This window comes from Kryptolebias marmoratus, linkage group LG6, assembly GCF_001649575.2.
Source record: "Kryptolebias marmoratus isolate JLee-2015 linkage group LG6, ASM164957v2, whole genome shotgun sequence".
In the NCBI taxonomy this organism is placed as follows: Eukaryota; Metazoa; Chordata; class Actinopteri; order Cyprinodontiformes; family Rivulidae; genus Kryptolebias; species Kryptolebias marmoratus.
Window position 1 is genome coordinate 14,881,189 of NC_051435.1, and position 22,206 is coordinate 14,903,394.

The 22,206-nt window shown below is 40.7% G+C and overlaps 3 protein-coding genes and 1 long non-coding RNA gene across 5 annotated transcripts; 2 read left to right on the forward strand and 2 right to left on the reverse strand.

Annotated features, from left to right (window-relative positions):
- The first annotated feature begins 4 nt into the window (after positions 1–4).
- On the forward strand, positions 5–2,203 carry ing1 (inhibitor of growth family, member 1). Of its 2 annotated transcripts, none has more exons than XM_017410169.3 (4): positions 5–184; positions 693–867; positions 970–1,118; positions 1,284–2,203. In XM_017410169.3, the coding sequence occupies exons 2-4, from the start codon at positions 729–731 to the stop codon at positions 1,908–1,910; spliced, it is 915 nt and encodes a 304-aa protein (XP_017265658.1). In that variant the 5' UTR covers positions 5–184; positions 693–728; the 3' UTR covers positions 1,911–2,203. The 2 variants fall into 2 exon arrangements, with proteins under 2 accessions (XP_017265658.1, XP_017265657.1); XM_017410168.3 differs by having other exon boundaries at positions 10–184; positions 684–867.
- Positions 2,204–2,741: 538 nt separating this feature from the next.
- Positions 2,742–5,488, reverse strand: ube2al (ubiquitin conjugating enzyme E2 A, like). The gene is made up of 6 exons (XM_017410141.3): positions 5,277–5,488; positions 4,236–4,316; positions 4,120–4,145; positions 3,815–3,904; positions 3,641–3,729; positions 2,742–3,555 (listed from the first exon to the last, which is right to left on the reverse strand). The coding sequence occupies exons 1-6, from the start codon at positions 5,318–5,320 to the stop codon at positions 3,427–3,429; spliced, it is 459 nt and encodes a 152-aa protein (XP_017265630.1). The 5' UTR covers positions 5,321–5,488; the 3' UTR covers positions 2,742–3,426.
- Positions 5,489–6,412: 924 nt separating this feature from the next.
- Positions 6,413–19,949, reverse strand: ankrd10b (ankyrin repeat domain 10b). Its single transcript, XM_017410259.3, has 6 exons — positions 19,575–19,949; positions 18,831–18,983; positions 17,839–17,930; positions 9,653–9,918; positions 8,870–8,977; positions 6,413–7,036 (listed from the first exon to the last, which is right to left on the reverse strand). Exons 1-6 carry the CDS (start codon positions 19,770–19,772, stop codon positions 6,837–6,839), a joined length of 1,017 nt encoding a protein of 338 aa, XP_017265748.1. The 5' UTR covers positions 19,773–19,949; the 3' UTR covers positions 6,413–6,836.
- On the forward strand, positions 18,920–19,738 carry LOC119617141. The gene is made up of 2 exons (XR_005233323.1): positions 18,920–19,030; positions 19,334–19,738. It is a non-coding gene; the product is annotated as an uncharacterized LOC119617141 (long non-coding RNA).
- Positions 19,950–22,206: the final 2,257 nt, after the last annotated feature.

Here is a 22,206-nt window from a genome sequence, read left to right on the forward strand (position 1 = left end):
AACAGCGGTGGGAATCCTCCCAGTGTTGTTGCCGCTCTGAAAGTACAGCGCATGCGCACAGCAGCTTGCGAGCTTCAGCGACCTATGTTGCTTCCAGTAGTTCCACTCAATCAGGCATTAGCAGTACAAGCAGCGACAACGTCGAGAGTGAGAGACTGTTAAAAAAAGAAATATATATAAAGAGGTAAGCGCTTACGCATACAGCCTACACACGACGTACCACAGATTCGCGTTGTTTCTATCTTTTTTTCCTCCCCATTCGTGCCACGTTTCGTTAACTAACGTTGCAAGCTAGCAGGCTAACTTAGCTAACAGTTACGGTTCAGCGAGCACGAGAGAAAGCCGTTCAAACTGACCCAGTTCGGGTTCGGTCGTGTAACGTCAGGTCGTGTTTCCGAAGGCTCGGTTTGTTTTTTACGTCGTAGAAGGTCGGGGTGAGTGTTCAGTGAGGGCGTAACTGTGTGTGTGTGTGTGTGTGTCACGGAATAACAAGCTCCGTGTTACAGCCGGCTAACGAGCTAAATACAATTAAATGTTACTCTGTGAAGCAGCAGCAGCTATTCGTAAAGAGACTTTGCATTGATTTACCCAGCAAATAATTCGGGGAAAAAAATCCCATGTATAATGTATTACTGGAGCAGGATGGCTTTACAGCAGCAGTGAAAATGATGTCAACACTTCAGTGTTTGCAGGTTGGAGGAGTGCGCCGGGTTTAAGGAGGACCCGCAATGCTGAACCCCACCAATGGTGACCCCGGACACGTAGTTGTGAATTATGTGGAGGAGTATCTGGATCTGGTGGAGTCTCTGCCTTTTGACTTGCAGAGGAGTGTGTCCCTCATGAGGGAAATTGATGCCAAGTACCAAGGTACAGTGCTATAGGACGTGCATAAAATAGTCAGGAGAATTTGTTACAAACAGGGATGTGTTGCTGACATTTGGTCTCTGTTTGGGGTCGACTGTCTTTCAGATGTCCTGAAGGAGCTTGACGATGTGTATGAGCGGTACCGCCGCGAGCCCGACTTACTTCAGAGGCGCAAGCTTCAGTTATCCATTCAGAGGGCGCTGATCCGCAGTCAGGAGCTTGGGGACGAAAAGATCCAGATTGCCGGTCAGATGGTAAGTTGGAGCAAAACCTTCAAGTCTGAATTTGTAAGATTTTATCTTAACAATGTACAACCCATTCAATCAACCTACAGTTTTGTACATTAACTCATCAAAAAGTTGTGTATCAAAACGGCTGAACCCAAACATGCTGAAAGGACTTCCTGCTCTTTGTTACAGGTGGAGTTGGTGGAGAACCGGACACGACAGATAGACTGGCATTCGGAACTCCTCCTCTCCTCTCAAGACGTCCCGGAAAGTCATGTCACCACGACGACATCTATGACGACCACTGCAACGTCCCTGATGTCCTCTTCGTCTGCGGTTGTCACCCCGGGGAAGTCGGGCCACCACGAGAAGAAGCGCGACGAGCTCACGCCGAGTTCGGCCGCCGCAGACAAAGCCGGGGGGAAACGTTCGAGGCGGCAGAAGAACGGGGAAAACCGGGAATGTTATGGGGGTCTGGATCACGCCGAGGAGGTGGGCGCGTCTCGGGAGAAGAGGGCCAAAACGTCTTCCAAGAAGAAGAAACGGTCTAAAGGGAAGTCGGAGAGGGAGGTGTCGCCTCCCGACCTGCCCATCGACCCGGACGAGCCGACGTACTGTCTGTGTGAGCAGGTGTCCTACGGCGAGATGATCGGCTGCGATAACGAGGAGTGCCCCATCGAGTGGTTCCACTTCTCCTGCGTCGGGCTCAACCATAAGCCCAAAGGCAAGTGGTACTGCCCCAAGTGTCGAGGTGAGAATGAAAAGACCATGGACAAGGCCCTGGAGAGGGCGAAAAAGGAGCGAGCCTACAACAGGTAGCTCGCTCTGCCTCTCTCAGTTTTAAAAAAACAAATGTAATTTTATGTTTTGGATTTTATTTAAACTATTGTTACAACGCAGTATTCTAACCGATAGTTATTTTTGTAATGGCTGCAGAGCAAAAACGGCACGTCTCCATGTGGTTTATTTAGAATTACCAGTAAAAGCTGGCGCATGTGCACGTTTTTTGGAGCTGTTCTGCGCTCAACTTCCCTCTTTGTTTTCATCATGCATGCTGTGTCACGTGTTCAACTATATCTACTCATTTAACTAATAAATCATTTCTAGTGGAACGTATCGTGTCTGTGACTTGTGTTCGGGAACATTTAATTTGCAGACTAAGGCAGTCAGCTGAATTTGAACGTGTAGCTTTTTATCCCCATAAATGTAGGATGTGCAGGAACTCTAGTTTTTAAGGGAATCTAAATAAAATCTTCTGGAGGTGAATATGAAATAGGTTGGTTACTGTGCCTGTAGTCTAAACTGTCTATAAGGAGATCCTGAGCTACAATGTGAATTATGTGATGATTATTTGAGTTGAACAGGAGGAAGAGGCTTCAGGAGTCCCAGTTTATCAATGATCACCCTCAGGCTTCAAACGTGATCATCAATGTGGAGATTACTTGTTTAAACCAACATGAATTCAGTATTTTAAACTATAAAGAACTTTAAATGAGGAACGTCTGCTGATCGTTCCCCGGCAAGCACGCCAACCAAGAATACAAGCAAAGAAATTAAACAAAACCATGGTTCCTCTTCTTGTCACTGTCAGGGAATATATGTCAAACACAATGCTTGGTTTAAAAAAAAAAAAGAAGAGACATTCCCACCTAAGGATGACTTTGTTTATTTACAAGTACTGGAAAAAGTGACATGAGGGACAACCAGTGCAAAATCTGTACATAATTTCAGTTGCAGCTTTCTTTAGCTTTATACATGAGAACTCAACGGGATTGTGAAAACACAACGTCATGCATGTAACAGTTCACAACACAGCAAAGGACACTGTGTCGAGATGTGCGATTCAGCTGTAATGCTCAGGCTGCTCGTTATTCCACTGCGTTTTGAAAATTAATCGACACACGAGAACAGGCGCTCAACAGAACGGGGCCCGTGACTTCGCTGATGACGCACCTTTGTGGACGAACAAACATAAAAAAGGTCATGGGAAGTTTCTACAGCAAGTGAAAACACCAGATTGCTTTTTTGTTTGTTTGCGTAATGATCTGTTAGTCCATACTGACAAAACACCAAGGCAATATTCACACATTTCCCCCAGACTTGTCTAGAAAGGATGTGTAGGAAAATCAAAGAAAAAAAAAAAAAAAAACTGGGACAAAAAGAGGAAATTAAAAAAATCCACTACGGTGAAGTTGAAGGTAAAGTGCATAAAAGCTTGAAATTAAAAACGGGGATCAAAATTTCTTTTTTTTGTTTTAAATTAAAGAGTTACTCCACTAAAACTTGCAGCACACACAGCTTGACTATGGAGCGAGCAGCTTTGGGGAGAGTCAGGTCAACTGTCTCTCCAGCTTTGTTCGACTATAGCAGAGACGCGCTTCTCGTACTCCCGTTTGTTCTCCTGGTACAGCTGAGCCGCCTGACTGTTCGCTGGACTGTTGGGGTTCGGCTCGTCCAGCAGGGACTGTGGGGGGTGGGAGAAAAAAGATCCAGAATTAGCTGGGTGACTTCCTTTTTTCTTGAAGGAAAGGCAACATTTATTCATTCACCTGGATAGATGTAAGAATAGAGGACACATCGTAAGTGGGACTCCAGCGGTTCTGTAAAATGTCTAGACATATACTGCCATCCGCGTAGACTGTAGACGCCAAAAAAAAACAACAAATAAAAGATAATGACACACTGCCAAACACTATAACATGAGCACATATTACAACTCTTACCATTTGGATGAAACATCTTCGAGACAAATCGTACTGTGGGCGGTTTGTTGGGATATTCTTCTGTGAATTCTACAATGAGTTTAAAGGTACCTGAGACAAAAAACAGGAGACAAAGGAGGACAATCATCTCAAATGCGTGTTTTGTGATGAGGGATAAAGGAGAACATCGGGCGGAGGAACCTAAGCGTAACACCCAACACCAAAAGAATAACTTACAAGTGAGTCATTGTCACATTGGAATAAAAACTGGCATGAATGATATCTTTTAAATGCATAGTGTGTATATAATAAAGTAGGGTACATACCATCCTCGAACGGTGTTCCTTCAGGGCTGAAAGATTAAAAAAAAAAAAAAGATCAGTTTGTTATGTTTCACACTTTATAGGCTAATTTACGTGATGGATAGATGTCACATTCTCACCCAAAGATGACTGCATTCCACACCATGATGTTGTTTTCGGACGGGGCACCGCTGACACCAGCTGGAGGATCTTCTTGTAGCCTTTGGAGCCAAAATGAAGTCATGATTACGCCCCAGCTTTTTATTACCACACAATAAGAGAGCAGACTGGTTCGGTCCATCAGCAGTCAGGTTTAAGATCTCGATAAAACACGAATCGGCCCTTTTTTCTTCTCACAGATTCATACAAGGATCGTCTACGTCTAACACTCCGTACACACAAAAACACGCTTCATATCAAGAGTTTCTGGAGTACGTCACCGTCCTACAGGTTTTGCAGCACTCCAAGTTGAATCATCCTTTTTCATTTAACACAGATCATTCCTCTCATAGCAAATATGTCTCCAACAACACCTGGAGGGAGTCTCCCCCACAAGATTCATGACTTGTCGGGACTTAAAATACTGTCCCATAAAGGGAGGTGACACCCTCAAAAATTAGTTTAAAACGTTCTCGGAATTACCTACATAAGCTGATTTACTGTGGGAGAAAATGAATTAATCACAATGGAAACAACCGAAGCTCCCTTTAAGTAAAGAAACCATCCTTTTTTTGTGGACAAGATGTTCCTGTGTGTCAGCACAGGCTGTGAGATTCTCACTTTACAAAATGCAGACACCGCGTTGTTTTTGTTACTTCCCTTGTGAATTTGTGTCTTTCTTCTAGGAAGTAACGACCAAAACGTCACTTCTGCCGTGTCAAATCTCGCCTCAAAGTAAATGTGACTACATTTATTACATATCCGGCTAGCCTGCTAGCTTAAGTGGCACTGAAAGGGTTTTCGACTCAAATATAATATGTACATACATTCACCAATATTGCATGTATGTTACGCATAACAGGCGTCTTAAAAATGGTACTTTACTGTGAAGCTGGTTCTACTTGTTCAGGATAAAATATAAAAGGTTAGCTTTAACAAGCCGACGTAAGCTAGGCTAACGTTAGCTGTTTTGCCCAAACGGCTAACCAACGTTATCTTTGAACAATTTTTCACCAACTCACCGTTTAAAATCTCTCATAAGTCTCCTTCTAGCCGGGGTCGACATGGCTCAAGATGTGAAACACTTACGATGACACCGCTATGTTGACGGGGAAGTTCTTGTACCGAAATGATATTATTGCAGGTAATGAATTTTTTCTTTTTTTGGAGAACTTCACGGTAGCTCTCGTCGCTGGGGCCGACGTTTCCGTCGTTCTCCTGATAACCCTGACGCTCCGGTTAGCCCAGATAGACTTACAGGACGATACCATTCACGCAAGGGGGACACCAGCGCGACAGCTGAATTAAAAACATATTTTTTAGCTCTCAAATGCGAGTCAAAACACAACTTAAATCTTATAATACATATTTGACGATTTATTATACTGTATATTGACAAGTTGCACGTATGCAGTTTTACGTTTTGTAAAACGATAAATTATTTCCCCCCCTTTCTGGGAGAGACCATCGACTGCCAGGGGGCGTGGCCACAGTGACGTGATGTTTGTGCAGCGGGGCGATGTTGAGGTCCTGGTGACAGGTGCGGTGTGCCCCCACACGTGAGGCTGCATTTAAGGCCTGTTTCTGATCATCTGGACCAGTATTTTTTTAATTTTTTAAAAATATATATAAAACATCCATTGTTTCTTCACAAATATTAGTACTTTTTTGAGACTACCGGAAGCGTTTCCTCGGACTTCTGACTGCTTTTTCCACTAATTTTCAGTGTAGTTTTTCTGTATTATGTATATAAACAAAAAGCCTCTTAAGCTAAAGTGTTAAGACAGTTGTGCCAACATGGTAAACTATTTAACAAATATTAAATTTGATCTGCAGACACTTTACCAGCAGACTGTACTAAACAACTTGTTTCTATTTATGAAAATGACCCAAAATAACAGCTTTTTAAAAAGTATTTTAGCACCAAAAAGCTATTGGCTTACAGGAGTAGACTAACTGAAGAATGATGCATCTCTCAGGTCCTGTCATGTCTTTGTTTTCTGTTAAATATATACATTTTTGAAGCCCATGCTGCACAATATGGTGTCATGGATCCAAAGATGAAATAAAACCTCTGAAACCCTTAAGAAACCCCTTAAAACTCCTCTTAAAGTGGCCTCAATCAAAAGCTTAAAAAATAAACAAAATAGCTTAGACCTTAACATTTGCAAAAGTCCTTTAATACTTAATGAGTTACACTGGATGGATCTGAGCTGAATTTAACATCGACTTGAAACAAAAACCCATTAGTCGTTTTGGCAGTGCTTCCTCTTAGATGCTTTTAGTGTGTTTTGTTTTTTTGTTTTTTTTTGTTAGAACCTTTGCAGCACACTCAAACAGAAGATTTAACACTTGTTTCTCGAACAAAACATTAATGCACTCTGCTCAGTCTTCAGTTACACGTTTCCCCGGCAATGCCCCTGCCACTTGAAGCCAACGGTAATTTAAAAAATAATAATAATAACAAAACTTGACCACTCAGTGGCTTTAAGGCAAATAAATGCTTAAATAGGCCTAAATGAAGTTCAGGTTCGAAAAGTTCAAATAAAAAAAGACAGCCTGCTCAGTACATCCTTGGTACTTTAGGATCCATGATAAAGCAGCATGGTGCTGTAGAGGGCATGGTCATACATCTGCTCTGCTTTGACAGACTTCTGGTGCTCCACCTGGCTGCCTGCAGTGCTAATGGCCTCAGGTGAGAGACCGTAGATGTGCTGACCAAGGAGCATTCCTGCTGTTTGGTTATTTGAGGAAAAATCCACACAGTGTCTGTCTCCTGCCGCTGGAAAATAGACAAAATGGTTTTAAAAAAATTAAATAAAATAGCACACATTTTTAATCACGACCTGCCTCCGTACAGTACAGCGAGGCAGGCGAGGCAATTTTACTGGATTTTGTTTTGCACAATTTTTAAAACGCAGGTTTGGCCACGAGCAGCCAATTATGAAAGGCTTCTAGGTGACCTGATTTCAACACACTAGAGAAAAAAAATGTTCTGTAACCTTCTGGATTACGCACAGATCAATACGTTGTGAAATTCACCCAAGATCCTTATTTAACCCTTTTTTTACATTTTGATCCGTGGTTCTTTTTGTGCAATTTCTGTGTAATGACCCAATTCTGCTGCAGAAAAAAAAACAGCCTGACAGATAAATGTCCATCCGTGACTTGACACAAATTCAAAGACAATCAAGAAATCAAAAGCTACAATCACGTTTATAAAAACGTAGCCACATTTAATGGTTTCATCGTTTTACAGTCAAATACAAAGCTAAACCTGCTCGTCAACCAAGTGCTGTAGGTTTCAGACATACACTCACCATCCACCATGAAAATATAAACCCATCTTCAACATGAAATTATACGTAAAAAAAACAAACAAAAGAAACCAAACAGAATTTTCCCTAGTATCAAAAAAAAAGCTGGAAAACAATGTACAAAACGTTCGACGGAGCTCAAGAAGTAAGGCGTTTTGCATAACGTAGAGATCTATGCAATCTTTCTCGAGCAGAACGGTTCATAAATAATTGATTGTTAAACAAAGAAAAGATTTAAACAATCCTTCGAGGTGCTCCGTGACACACACGTCAACCCCGCCGGCAAACACATACATTAAACATGAAAACAAATAATGAAAGAAAGAAACAGACAAACATTGAGCGAATGAATCGTCGTTTCTCAGTGTAGAATAAAGCCAAGTCAATTAGTTCTTCTTTACAGGCTACATTCATGTTGGGATATGCTTTGGCATAAAGTTATTCTTGAATAGAAAAAGAGCTTAAATTGATGCAAGAAACCTCTCCTCAGCATTTAGGTGTAAATCTAAGAGTCAAACAAGCCTAATGTAAAACTGGTGCTTTGATCGAAGAAACATTGTCCAAAAATGTAATTCTTAGTGGAGATACAAAACGAAAATAAACAAAACAAAGCTTCACTTGTTTTCTAAGCAGTAGCATAAATGTATCAAAGTTACATCTAGTCCAAAAAGTTTCATCTGTAAATCCAATGAGTGATGCTAAAATTCAATAACGCCCTCACTCTTCAGGTGACCAGTTCTTCTAACACTGCAGCACTCATCAGGAGGATTTTAAACAGTTTTACTGGCAAACACTGCAGCGAAATTGTGCAAAACAAAATCATTCTGTAAATATAATGAGCCTAAAGAGTAATCTGTTAAACTAGGAGGATAGACTGGATATATAGGAGTCGTAGCTACAAATAAACATCTTCAAACCTTTATCAGTTACATGAAAAAGTATAAAATACATCACTCACTCAGAGACAGTTCTACACACCTTCAAAGTTAGCTCACCAAACTAAAACACATGTACTCCTTTGTGTGTGTGTGTATATAGCATAAAAAAGAAAAACAATCAGACGATACAAATGAGTATATATTAAAATTGTGCCGTTACACGCGAGCCCTTCTACAGGTAAGCGTAAGAATTAGTACAGCGGCAAGGAGTCTGCATCGACGCCACAGTGATGACTTCCAGCTCTTTGGTCGCGGGGCTCAGCTTGTCCCGCGGACCCTGGTCCTCACACGGATCCAGAAGGCCCGGCCCCTGAGGCGGCGCAAACCCACTCAGCCCAAAAGCAAAGCTTCCTGGCCCACCTGAGGTTACGGTCGCTGTTGTCTCCATGTTCGAGCTCTCCATCTGGGCCTCTTCGCTGCCACCCAGTGGCCCGTTCCCATTCAGAAATGCAGATGGCATGCACATCCCTAAATACACACAGAGGGCAAAAATCAGTCTTCTGAAAGGCTCCTGGTCCTCTTTTTTTAAGAATACAGATTAAAAAAAAAAAAAAAAAGCTGCTAAAAATGGAATAAATTTGAGCTCTATAATTACTGCTGCTAAGTGTTTGTTCAAATAAACTGATTTATCTGGTGCTTTTATGGGTTTTTTAAATGAATAATTTCTTTACAGTTAAAAATAATTGATAAGTACGGTTCAAACCTACATTTAATTTCTGAGTGACTCCAATTCTCTGTCCCAATGAGTTCACTCAATGTCAAATTTACAAGAATTCAGTTTTTTCTTAACACATACCATTGTTTCTTTATGGTTAAAACTGAGTTACTGAGTACAGATCAAACCTACATTTCTTTAACAAATCTCAAACTTTCCGAGTAGCTAAATTTTCCTGCCCTGATGGGTTCAGGTAAAAATGTCAAATTCCATCTTTCTTCAACCTTTGTCATTTTTTTAAAAGCACACCACTGTTCAAAAAGCTTAGTTTGAAGTAAGAAAGAAACCCTAAAAAACAGAATCATTATCGTATTCACAAGTAGTGTAAAGAAATCTACAATTTGGACTACTTTTAAGCCTTCAAATAAGACAACATGTCAGGATATTAGTGTACAACAAAACCAAATCTGATGAACCTATAGACCTACCATTAGGTCTGGCCTTCTTGAACGGATTTGCCTCAATGCCGTCAAAAGACCTCTTTCTGTTGGGCACGCCATTCAAGAAGCTGCGTCCCTGGATGGTGGGCAGAGCGTGGCCCCCATTCTGGCTCACGCCATTGAGAAAAGCCCTGTTCTGGGACTGGGCGGCGTTTTGCTGGAGGTTCTGGGCATTGGCGAGAGTTTGAGCGCACTCGTGGAATCCCTGCGCGTGGGCCAGGTCAGCGGCCGTCAGCCCACTGGCATTCCTCATGCTGCACAACGGGAAGGAAGAGTGTCAGAAACGCTCACTGTACGCCGGCTTCGCACAACAAAAAGAAACGACAGAATGAGACGAGCCCAAGCACGCGCACACACACACACGCACGCACGCACACACGCAGACTCATTAAGCAGATATTCGCACATGGACATTAACAGATGTAAAGAATTAACCTGTGCTGCTCTACCCTTCCACATCGTCTCATCATCTCCGTGAAGATGACGACTGATCACTTTTGGATCAATTCCTACAGAGAATCTAAATCATTTCAGTTTCCGCAGAATTAGGGAAACATATTTGCTACAAAAGGACATGTTTAGGACAACTGAACCTTCTTCCCCCTGCATTAGTTTGAGCGTCCAAAGCAATCCAACGGACTGAAGATGACAGACGAGTCGCTGAATCAAAAGGGAGATCGTTTCTGCAGGTAGCCTCATGGTTTGCCTCTTCTGCAGGACGTCGCATCGAAATCTTCTGTAATCTGTTGTTTCCAATGCCGATCCTGCTCAAGGATCGCCACAAAAAGATGCATCCAAATTCCACATATATGATCTGAACGTTTACTGCATGAGAAGAGTGGATCTGAAGCATTTTCTTGCCGGTAACAAAGGCTGGAAAAGCAAAGAATTCTTCAGAAAGAAGCAGAAGACTGAGGTTTGTCACTGAGGGAGCGTCGGGACATTCGGGAATATCCTCAAACGCTATTCCAGAAGAAACGGGCGCAGTGACAGGAACGGAACGAGGTCAAACGTGAGCCGCCAAGAGCTGGAAATCCAGAAATCCTCCCGGCCAAGGCAGAGACCTTTGAAGAAAGATGAACGTCAAAATAAAAGAAATAAAGACGGGAGGAAGCATGGGTCCTACGAGGAGCAGCGTTTCTACAAACTGGTGTGTGCGTGTGTGTGTGTTTTAAACAGTTGTGTTAATCATGCCCAGTTGCAGCAAGAATAAAGTGATTTTCTGAGTGCAATAATGAATAAGCAAACAGTGATGTGCTTTAAGTTTTCACCCCAATTTACAGACCCTGAAGGTTTGTAGAGCTGTAGTGTGGAAGCAATGCCTCAACAAGAATAAAACTAGGATTTTATAAAAACAGATTTTTGTTTCAACAAAAGAACAAAACAATTTTACATAATTTTACATAAGAAAAGCCTTTGGCTGGCACGTCTTTAAAACTAATAACATTCAACGAAGGGCCAAGTTCTGATTATTAGTCGTTGATGATATAAGGAGTATTCCGTGAATTATTAAATATCTTCCGGAGAATGTTTCTGCTCTCCTTGAGCCAATTTCAAAACAACGCTGCACTTGTTCCGAGCCTAAATATCATCAGACTGCAAAGTGGGTTCCTGCGAGAACAGTTCAGGCTTTGTCAAGAACTGGAACAGCAGGCCCATGTCCAACCTCTTACTTTTAATTAACGTGAGATTAAAGCTTGGTTACTTAACTATCTGCTGGATATTTTGAACATAACCCAGTGTATTAGAGCTAAAGTGCGGCTAATCTTTAGTATATTAAATAACTGAAGTAAAGGGTGATTTATGAAACCTTTTCTGAACACTTGGCATTAAATCCAGATGACATTAGCTCCCACACCAACTGAACTGAATTTAAAGCACCACAGTCACTGTCGGGTCATTCATCTCGATTAGAATTTGCTCATTCTCTGCGTTCTTATCTAAACAGTTGTGCAAAAAACAAATGAAACGAAAACACATTTCAAGAGCTAGTGCACATGATAAAACATTCTGTAATAATTTCAAGATTTAAAACCAAACAAAAATATCACACAAACTTGTTGCACATTACCCGTCCCCTTCAAAATTAACGCTTCCAAGGATTTTTTGCCAGTTATACGAACATTACATTTATAGAAAGACACCGAGGTAGATGGGCAGGTCTCAGACTGAGGAATACAAACCCTTAACTGTGTTTATTTACTATTTTTAAGCACCTAAATTAACGTACAATAGACAGAAATTACTCCACTGCAAATAAGAAACAACTAAATTACACAGCAATATAATTAAATAAATATTTTATTTTATTAAATCCACGACAGTTTTCATAATTTTCCTGCATATATTTAAAAATAAATAAATAAAAACATACATTAGATATGCGCTTTCTATTGGGAATCCAGTGGTTTAAGCCTCTGGACGCCTGTTTCCGATAAAATCCAAACAAAACCGTCTCCAAACCAGGATTCCTCCTTAACACCTTAAAGATTTCCTGTTTAATCGATAATTTAGCATCTAAGGTAAAGTCAAAGGACAAAATTAAGAAAGTTGTAAAGTACTGTTGAGTTACAGCAGTAACATTTGTTGACAGTATTCAATCTGATGAGTGAAATGTTTTAAAGAACAGAAACTTTCAAATATTTAATGAAAACTACAAACAAATTCATTTTTAAGTAAACTTACAGTATGAGGAACCTCAACAGCACATATTATTCATGTTCTCATTCAACTCTGTGGCTTCATACGCAACATTTGTTTGGTTTTTAACCTTTATTAAAATTCAATGAAGCAATAAATTAAGTAGTTCCCTTTTTTTGCTTTAGCTTTAAATTTTTTAGCAGTATTCCTGCAGTGAGACCCAACATCTACATAAAAACACTGATCCAACAAAATGGATTACCAATGAGTCAGGTTTGGAGCTGAAATTTGTAAAAGAAAAAAGAAAAGGAAGCGTTAATTCTTTGTAAATGCCTGGTATGCTTTGCTTTTCAGTCCTAAGCACACAGTATGCATCTTCTCTAACTATTGTCTAACCTTCCAGAGGCAGCCTATAAGTCATGCTAAATGTTGACATGGGACTCACGTGATTTAACCTGTCCATATAAGGACTCCTATGGTTAGTTCAAAAAAAACAAATCATTAAGAAAATAAATAAATAAACAAAAAAGGCTAAAGTACAGGAACAATCATGGATAATAAGCAAAGCATGCAGGTCTAAAAAAAACAAAAACAAACAACAACAACAAAACTTTAGTTTTGATTCATAAAAAAACCTAGCATTAAAACCAATCACCGCAAGAAATACCTCAACAGTTTGCCAGTGTGTAGATAGGAAGCGATAGTGAGAACACTCAATGCCACAACAGTGCGGCTATCCCAGGGAACGGGGCAGACTCAGCAGTGTCTATTCTCCCCCTTTCTAGGATTACTTGAAAGAACCAAGTCATTTCCAATTCAACGGCTGCAAAACATTCAGATGTACGGTTCTGGTTTTGTTAACAGTACAGCAAACGTTTCTTTTCTTTTTTTTTTTTTTGTAACTTATTGTCACTTTCATAAAGGTAAAGGTGACAAAGATTAGATGTCAAAACAGACTATGATATTAAATATATATATATATATATATATAAGGGTTAATACTGTGACATACAAAAAACATTTCTGTGTAGAAAGTAACATTTCTGGTACAGTGAAATGACAGTGAATAACCATTGCAACAGGATGATGTTAGCATTAAACAGGTCAGTAACATGATGCTACGCTCAGCTGCTCTAAACATGGCTGCTCTACTCTCGTCGCTGGAAGCCTCGAAGAACTGTCCTACCTGCAGCTAGCTTTCTACTGCGCCACCTTAACAGCTTGAGGCTCATGACAAACAAGGGGAGGGGGGAAGCTAAATAAATTTAGTTTTTATTATCCTAGTTTCAAGGCTATTTAGGCTGTCATCGCTTTGGAAAAGAAACTCACATTTGTATCTAAAAGTCGCACTTTCAGGTGTTTGTTTTTGTAACACTGAGCCGGTGTTATTCACTTTGGGTTTTTTTTTTTTTATGTCATAAAACTCCGAAGCACTGTTTTAAAAGTGTCCATTTTCGAGCATATATGCGGAGATGAAAAGCGTGGGAAAACGGGACCGGTGCGTTCACTGATAAGATCACCTTGTTCTTGTTTTTTTAACCCTGGTTAGGATAAGCGGTCTTTAGAAAAGCTGCCCCAGGAAGCAGGAAGATCGAGGCGCTTTATAAGGAAACTTTCATTCCCGTCGCAGCAGCAAAAAAAAAAAAAAAAGTCGCAAATAACCTAAATGGGCGTGTGTTTCAAGGGGAAAGGAAACACGTGACCCGTTGAAAAGACCCCTTGCCTTTTATATTTTTGTTCCAGTTGACTTCTTGTACTTTTTGCACAGCCAGGATTTCAGGAAAAAAAATGCATAAAATGATTGGACTCCAAGCGTTTCAAGACCTTATCAGACGGGTTACTGGTCAAGCCCAGAGTCGACGATCAGCTGTTTAAATATTAATGATCAACGTTGAATCAGTGTAAAAAGATCGGTGAGAGGATTCAATTCTCTTATTTTTTTTCTTCTTCTTCGTTTATTCCAGCGTCAGAAGATCCAGGACACAAGCTTGAAGAACATCTCTGCGAAGCATTTAAAAATACATCTGGAGTATTTCCAATTTATGGAGCGTTGAATTATTTCGTCTCGTGAATTCCCAAGCCAAGACGGTCTGAAGCCAAAACCAGAAACGAGGAGGCGAGCCAACAAGCTCGTTCAAGACAAATGAGACAAATGATGAAGAGGAGGAGGAGGTCGTCAGGAAGGCCAAAGAATGAAACAGTTCACGGTCCAGAAATCAGCTTCTGTCAATGTGTCTTAAAGACGGCTCAGTGACTTTCTAAATAAGAATAAACTGGAATTATATTAAAAATATAGAGTCTAGATAAAAAATTAGACTAAATCTGGGATGACGGGTAAGAGTGGCTTTTTCTTTTGAAAGATTTAATTACAAACTGGTGACATTTATTAAATATTAAATGACCACTTTCAATATTTTTCCATTTTAAAAATCAACAGTAAAAGAAAAGCCCATCATTCGTTAAAACAGATTCAATTTCATGCCTTAAAGGTTTGATAGCTCTGTTACAACTTCACTGATATAAAGCAGTTTATCAACAAAATGTACTAAATGTACATTTTCACGTCTGGTTTAATAAAATGAGCTATAAAAGCTGAAAATATAAAATCTGATTCATGACGGGCACATAGAAAATTCCAACAACTCCTTTTATTATTTAAAAGTGAAAACTTTTAATTGTGTTAAGTTTATTCTTGGCAGTAAATACAGTAAGATTTAAATTAAGTTCTTGATTTGTTTTTATCTTTTTTTTGCACAAAAACTTTAATGGTGAACTGTTTTTATTAAAATGATGGAAATTACATAAACTGATCTTAGAAAGTAAGATATTTATTTAATAAAACAACCTAACAGTATATTATATTTATTTATACATTTATTTTTCCTTTCTCTGTTATAAAGCTTGTTTTTTTTAATTTTATTTCACAGCAATCTGACATGAACGTTTTTCGTGTTTCGGTCCGTTTGAAGCGGTTTTGTCATGAGCCTCAGTCCCACCTTGTGTGCTTCAGTTTCCCTCCCGGTTGTGCCCACTTACATTTCTGAATCATAAATTAAAACCAAAAAGCTGCAAGAAACAGAACTGATAATAAACTAAGCTAAGTATCTGTGATCTGCAGGGGGGAGGGGGGAGGAAATCACATCATTTTTAATCACAAGTCAGATTCATCAGTGGATCACCAAATACACAGAAGGTTTGTCCAACGGAGAATAAAGGCTCTGTTAGCGTCTCTGCACAAGGTTTAATTTACTGAAACAACCACAGCAACCAGGGGGTTCAAGAAACCAATAATCAATCTTAAATAAAAGTCATAATCAATGTGTCTCAATTACTTTGATTATTTTTATCAATACAAAAAGTTATATGCACTTAAATGTACATTATCTCCCTGAAACGGCTCACTAAAACTGAACGTTTTAACCCTTTAATGTTAGCAGCTACAAGTTTGTGTCCTTTTTTCTGCGACAAGACCAAATGTCCTTAGATTATATTGACGCCGTCTAAAGTAGATCGTCTTGTTTTGTGTCTAATAAGATAAAAAGTCAGAGTCAATAATTCACAGCGATGTTTACCTCCTTCACTCGCAGCCTTAAGTCAACTCAACTTTATGGAGATCTAAACGATCTGCTGTGGGCCTGTAAACCCCCTGGGAGCTCTGGGTTTCTGTGACGCACCAATCACCCTAAGAAAAGGCGGGTTTGTTGCAGACGATGAAGCTGCGTGGGGGGAAATGGTAAATCTGGAGAGCGTTCACTCACGGTGATCAGTCAGACCTGACGGAGGCAGAGTTTGGGTCGAAACGCTGGAAATAAACCACGTCCTGTTCTGAGGATGAAGCGAGCGGGGCTTTCTTCAGTCACACGCAGAAATGGGAAATCAATTAGTAAATCGCCAAAATGGGGCTTTTTTAAAAAAATCTATTTGTGCGTTTGGAGTTAAAAGAAAAATCAGTAAAAGCATCCACTAACAGGTGCATTTACCGTGAGTTAAACTAAAACGAGACAGTCGCAGCAGGGGAGCTAAACGCTCAGGCTGCTGAGCTGGTTTGCAGGATCTCTGGGTAATTAAGTGTTGAAACATCGACTAATTGTTTTGAGCAGATCACTGTAACACGTTTAGGTAGCAGAGGGGAAAAAAAAAAAACGAGGTGTGTCTTTGTTTGTGCCATCAGTTGCAAAATACTTTCCAAAAACCGGAATGCTCCTGGCACGAGAACAAAACGCGAAGCGAAGGTGCGGTTTGACGTTCCAGCTCGGAGGGGAGGGGGGGGATAATAAACCGAGGGCTTATCTACGGCAAAACAAGAGAGCTCTTTGTGTTTTACAAGCTGGGTGAGGACCATAGGAAGCCGGCAAAGTGGACCTAAAGAACTGGACGTTTGAAAGCTTCCACAAGGAAGTGTCGCAGCGTTTTCATCGTGTGCAACAAAACAGCCTTTCGCTGCCTTTTTCAGAGCGACCTGAAAAGTGCTTCAGACGAAGCAGCAAACGTGCATTTGGTCACCCAGGCCCTGGCCAAAACAAATGGTAAATAAAACCACATTGTAGTTTTTTAACAAATATCATGCAATAAGGCCTAATAAGTAATAAACAGTACATTAACTTTTACATTAAGTTGTCCTTATGTTTGTGTAACGATGGCGCTAAACTGACGACGCCAATGATTGGGCTCAAATGTGCCGTGCAAAGTTAATGATTTACTTTTACAGAAACGTATCCTCAAATTACAAGCGTCAAACCACCTTAAGGTACCAAATGTTTACAGATTAACTTCTTTTGATCAAGTCAATACAGCTTTCCTACTAATATTACACACAGAGGACAACTTAATGCCAATTGTTGCAATAATAAACAACAATTTCAAAGATTAAACAGAATGTCACATTTCCAAGGGACCACCATCAATTTTCTCCCTCTTTTTCTTTTTACAGAACAGTTTATGATTCCACTAAAGAAATAAACTCCATAAAAAGCACAAGCATTCTTCTAACTCCAGATCTATATGAGACAAGCTACGTTGCGGATGAGATTCGGTGCGAAGTGATAAATCTCCAGCACGGGTTCAAAACGTCTGGGATGTTTATGTTTGCAGGCTGCCTGGTGGGAATTATAACACCAGATAAAACACTGAAGTAGCATTTTATTGTAGGAATCTTACAAAATGGCAAATTCTATGTTCAGTATGAGCCAGCTTGTAAATTTGTGTCTACATTTAAACACTGTAAACACCATCTAAACTGGTTTTATTTGGTTATAATAGAGCAGCTCCATTTAGCGAGCATCAACACACTGTTTGTAATGGTCCCCATATAAGGCTGTTTTTGATTTATTTTCGGTAAGACCTTTGCTCTTATCTGCACGGTCAATTTGTATAATTGTCTTATCTTTGCAGAAATCCCAGATATAGTCAGCAGATGAAGCTCGGCGCTGCTCTGAAACTGAATTTGATGGGGATCCCTTGGAAAGGCGCAACTGAAATGTTGGATATTAAAGGAGGAAAAGAAATGTGGACGCAGGACTGATCACAGGACTTACTCAGCTTTCGCTCCCTGAATCAAGAGAGCGTTGACGCACTCCAGGCTGCCCGCTCGAGCAGCCTTGTGGATGGGCGTCTCGCCCACATAGTCCTGGGTGACGACAAGAACAGCGGCATGAGTCAAAATGCTTCCCTGTTTGAGGCACTGAAACTTGTGCTTTTTTTTTTTAATACATTTTTGTATATTCTCTCTCACTTCCCCCTATTTTTGTTTCCAAGGACAAGCTCCAAAAATGACAACAGGGTGTGCCTTGGCCTGAACTTTTCACCCAGACGTCACCGCCGCCCGCCCACACACACACACACACACATACAGTTACATTTATCTGAGAGCAAATGGAGGGAAGGGAAAAAAGAACCACAGCCTAATGTGGGCCCCGCTCAGTGACTCGGCTGTGCAGACATCAGACTAAAACATCACAAATCCACAATAAACTGAATGTTCTCAGAGGTCACTGCTGAGGAAAAATTCAAAGAATAAAGCGATCGGGGCCCCTCGTGGCGTCGACAACGTGTTACGTCACCGTGACCTACTATTCCAGTCTCTTACAGTCGTGCAGCGGAGCATAAAATATAACCCCAGAGCATGAAATCCCTTCAGCTGTGGCAGGACAACGCCAGAACAGCCGTGCAGCAGAAGATGTGGCGCACAGCACGGATGTAGGTCAAGTGCAGGAGTAAGTGGGAGCGCTGTCGGGGTAATAATCCAAAGTTAGAATGATCCTCTCTGATGGGATCATCTAAGCTCATTGTCTCACAGCGCTCTGCTCTTTTTATTCGCTCCACCTGTTAGCCTGAACAAGATAAAAGTGGCTGCTGCATGTTTGGTGTCGAGTCGCAGTTTGTTTTAAAATACGCCGTCACACCCCAGAAACGACTATCTTTACACGCTCCCTCGCCATAAAATGCTAGCGAGAGAACTTCCTTGAATGAGCTGTCTGGGGTTAGAGAGAGAGAGAGAAAGGGAGTGAGAGTAAATCTGATGTCCTACCTGTTTGTTAATATCTGCACCGGCTTGAAGCAGCCATAACAAACACTCAGGGTGGCCCCCGAAGGCAGCAATGTGAATGGGAGTCTGGGCAAACCTGGAGGTGATGGAGTTCACACCACAGCCCACTTGAACCAGACGCACCACGCACTCCAGCTGTGAAGAGACAAGTCAGATTACACGGGAAGATTCACAGTGGGCAGGTATGGACATGCACGGTGCTAGAAAACCTACAGCTGGAAGGCATGAGTGTAATGTCTGTGCAAAGAATCGGGCCTGTCATGTCCAACAAATAAGGCTGCGTTAGACAAATTTAATGTGGTACATTAGGTAAACACACGCATTGTACTGTGATGCCTGCAGCTTGTTTGCACATTTACTACAGTTTGGGGCTCAAATGTCACCTGGCTTTACCCAATGTAGGGTGAAAGAGTGAAATAAATCCAGTCTGTTTGGTAAATGTGTGGTGAATTGTAAGCGCTGAGTCTTTTTGTTTCTTGTTTCAGTTCAGAGTATCGTCGCCTACACGCAGAGTCACGCATTCTGGGTAAAAAAGAAACACAAAAACCTAAATGTTTAGCTCGCAGGGTTCACTTAACGATGGCCGCCTTTTCAGTCTCGAGCTCCGACCAGGAAATGGCCGAGACGAGGCTCGTCATGTCGGGCGAAGCCTCGTTTTCGGGATGGAAACTAAAAGCTAAGACGTTCACCGGAAGCCCCGGGCCCGGCCGAGCGAGCGGCTCGTACCTTTCCGAAGTGAGCGGCCCAGTGTATGGGCGTCCAGCCGTAGAAGGTGTCCTCCACCGCGAGATCGGCCGGGTTCGAGGTGCACTGAAGGAGGGAACACAGGGCTCCGACGTCTCCGTCCCGACAGGCCCGGTGGAGCGGGAAGCGGCTGTTCAGCACCTCCTCGCTCGAGAAGCCAGACTCCACTACCACGGACATCGCGGCGAAAAGCGACGACTGGACGGATGAACGCTCGCCGGCTGCTTCAGAAAGCACCTACCCTATTGTCTAACGCGTTGACTGCTGCTGCTGAGGACACGCGCGCGCCACCCTGACGACGAGCTTTCTGCCTGACAACACAGAGCACGCTGAGCGGAGCACGCGCCGGAGTGGAACGACGGAGGCTCGAGGACAGCCGGAAACTCTGGACTGGATTTCACAATAAGGGCCTCCTGATTGCACACTGGATTGTTAGGGTTTTATTTTGTTTTGTTTGTTTGTTTTATTTGGGAATTGTTTCACACCACCTAATTACATACGTTATGTATATAGGACACTGCACATATCCTACACAAATAGTGCCTTCTTTGCCCCTTGATGACCAATTGGGTCTTCAAATACTCTCCAGACATCAAATTAAATGAAAACAAAGATATCTTATTGTTTGTTTGTTTATCCTTTGTTTGATTAGGACATTGCCGATTAATCAACATGACCACAGTTCATGGCAGTGTAAACATGCAGGAATTAGCACAATATTTCATCCTTTGTCATAAGACAAGTAAACACAAAAACGCAAACACCTCACTATACAATTCACAGGACAAAACACAGTGCACGTATAAAAAAACAACAACTAACAAACAGACAAAAACTGTAATTACAGATGTCCTCTATTATTCTTATAAAAAATACAATTATGACAAATTCATAAAAAATGTATCATGATTGCAAAGAGTGTTTGTGGTGTTACTAGGCTGTTTGTTTACTCATTGCGATGGCATGAAGACTAGTCAAAAAATAAATAAAGTAAGAAACAAAATCTGCATGTTTTGCTTTATGTGTCAATGATAAATTCAAATTCTGTGAGCAAAATTTGTGAACAGCTTCCAGCTATCACCTGCATTTATTTACCTACGGAAACAGCCTGAAGTGTCTAGAAAAAAAGGCAAAGATGGTAACGTCTGCTGAATGGCTGTTTGGGATCGAGACGTCCCACTGTTTTTTTTTTCAGATTTGCTCTTACATTTTCTCCTAAACTCGCCTCCGTATCTGCGCCTGTCCATTTATGCTCTGTTTATTTACCTACAGACTACAGCCAGCCTGATGTAGGTCAGTCACGTGACTCAATCTTCCATGTTGTTTTCGCCTGATTCACTCCAGTTCTTTGTTTACATTCAGTGCGTACCCGCATTTCAGAATTACACATCAGTATATCTGGAAAACTACTTAAGTAAACTCTTCTAAACACCACCATTTGATATAGTTAAGGTCATCTTTATAGTTTGCAATGAGAACTTTTAGTAATCTTTGAATGCTTGAAACTGGTCACAAGCCTCTCTGTTATTTTATGGATCAGGAGCCGAGAAGTTTGAGAGCCTCTGTTCTTGTCAGTGACTTTAAAATACTACCATCTGTCTGTATCGTGCATTTTATTAAAAATAAAACATCTCCTGTCGAAGAAGACTTCTTCTTCGAAGGGCTTCTTTTTGTTCATTGCTTGATTTAATACAGCTTTCCATTAAACATTGTTGTAATAGAAAAAAAAGACTTGTATTGGTTGATTCATTGCCCTCTTGAGCTCATTTTCAGTAACACATTAAAAACAAATTATGCTGCTGCTTTAAGTCTGACAGAGAAAATCTGGCAGCTGTATTTCTTTTATTTCAACCACAAGATGGAGGCATACAGTTAGAGTTGGATTTAAATAATCTAGACTAGCGTTGACTGACTCTGACACTGGAAATAATGACAAGGGAATAACTACCATTTGGCTGTTTTCACGTTATCAGTTAAATTAAGTTTATTAGATAATTTGCTTGTTGTGTGAGAATGCATTGATTAGGATGTTCCGTCTTCATATATATGTATGACAAACAGTTTGATTTGTTTCTGTGGTGTTATTTTTATACACTGGAGGGAGATATAGACCACGGTACGTCTTTATGGAACAATGACGTAATGCCAAAAAACCCACCTGAGGCACAAAGACACAATCATTGTGCATTATCAATCAATGCCTCGTTAGTTTTGATCACTTGAGCAATATAAAATTTAAATTTCCTCAATTTTTTAATGTTTATTCTGTGATGAGCTTAAATTTCAAGCTGCTATGACAAAATAAATACATCCATTATTTTTATTGTACACTCATTAGCAACATCACATGAAAACAGTAAGATTCTGAACGTTTCATGAATATGCTAAATTAAACCGTATCACTGGTTTTATCAGCATGTCACAACGATTAAATAAAAAATATTCAGATCTTATAAAAGCTGCACAAAAAGTGCAAATGTTCAGTTGCATGTAAATAAAATTAATCACTCCTAAACTGTAGCTGATAATGACTGAATGTGCACACATCAGTAATTGTAGAAAAAGGTGCATCCTATTTTAACCATTGTAAGCATCCTTATCTTAGAATATGTCA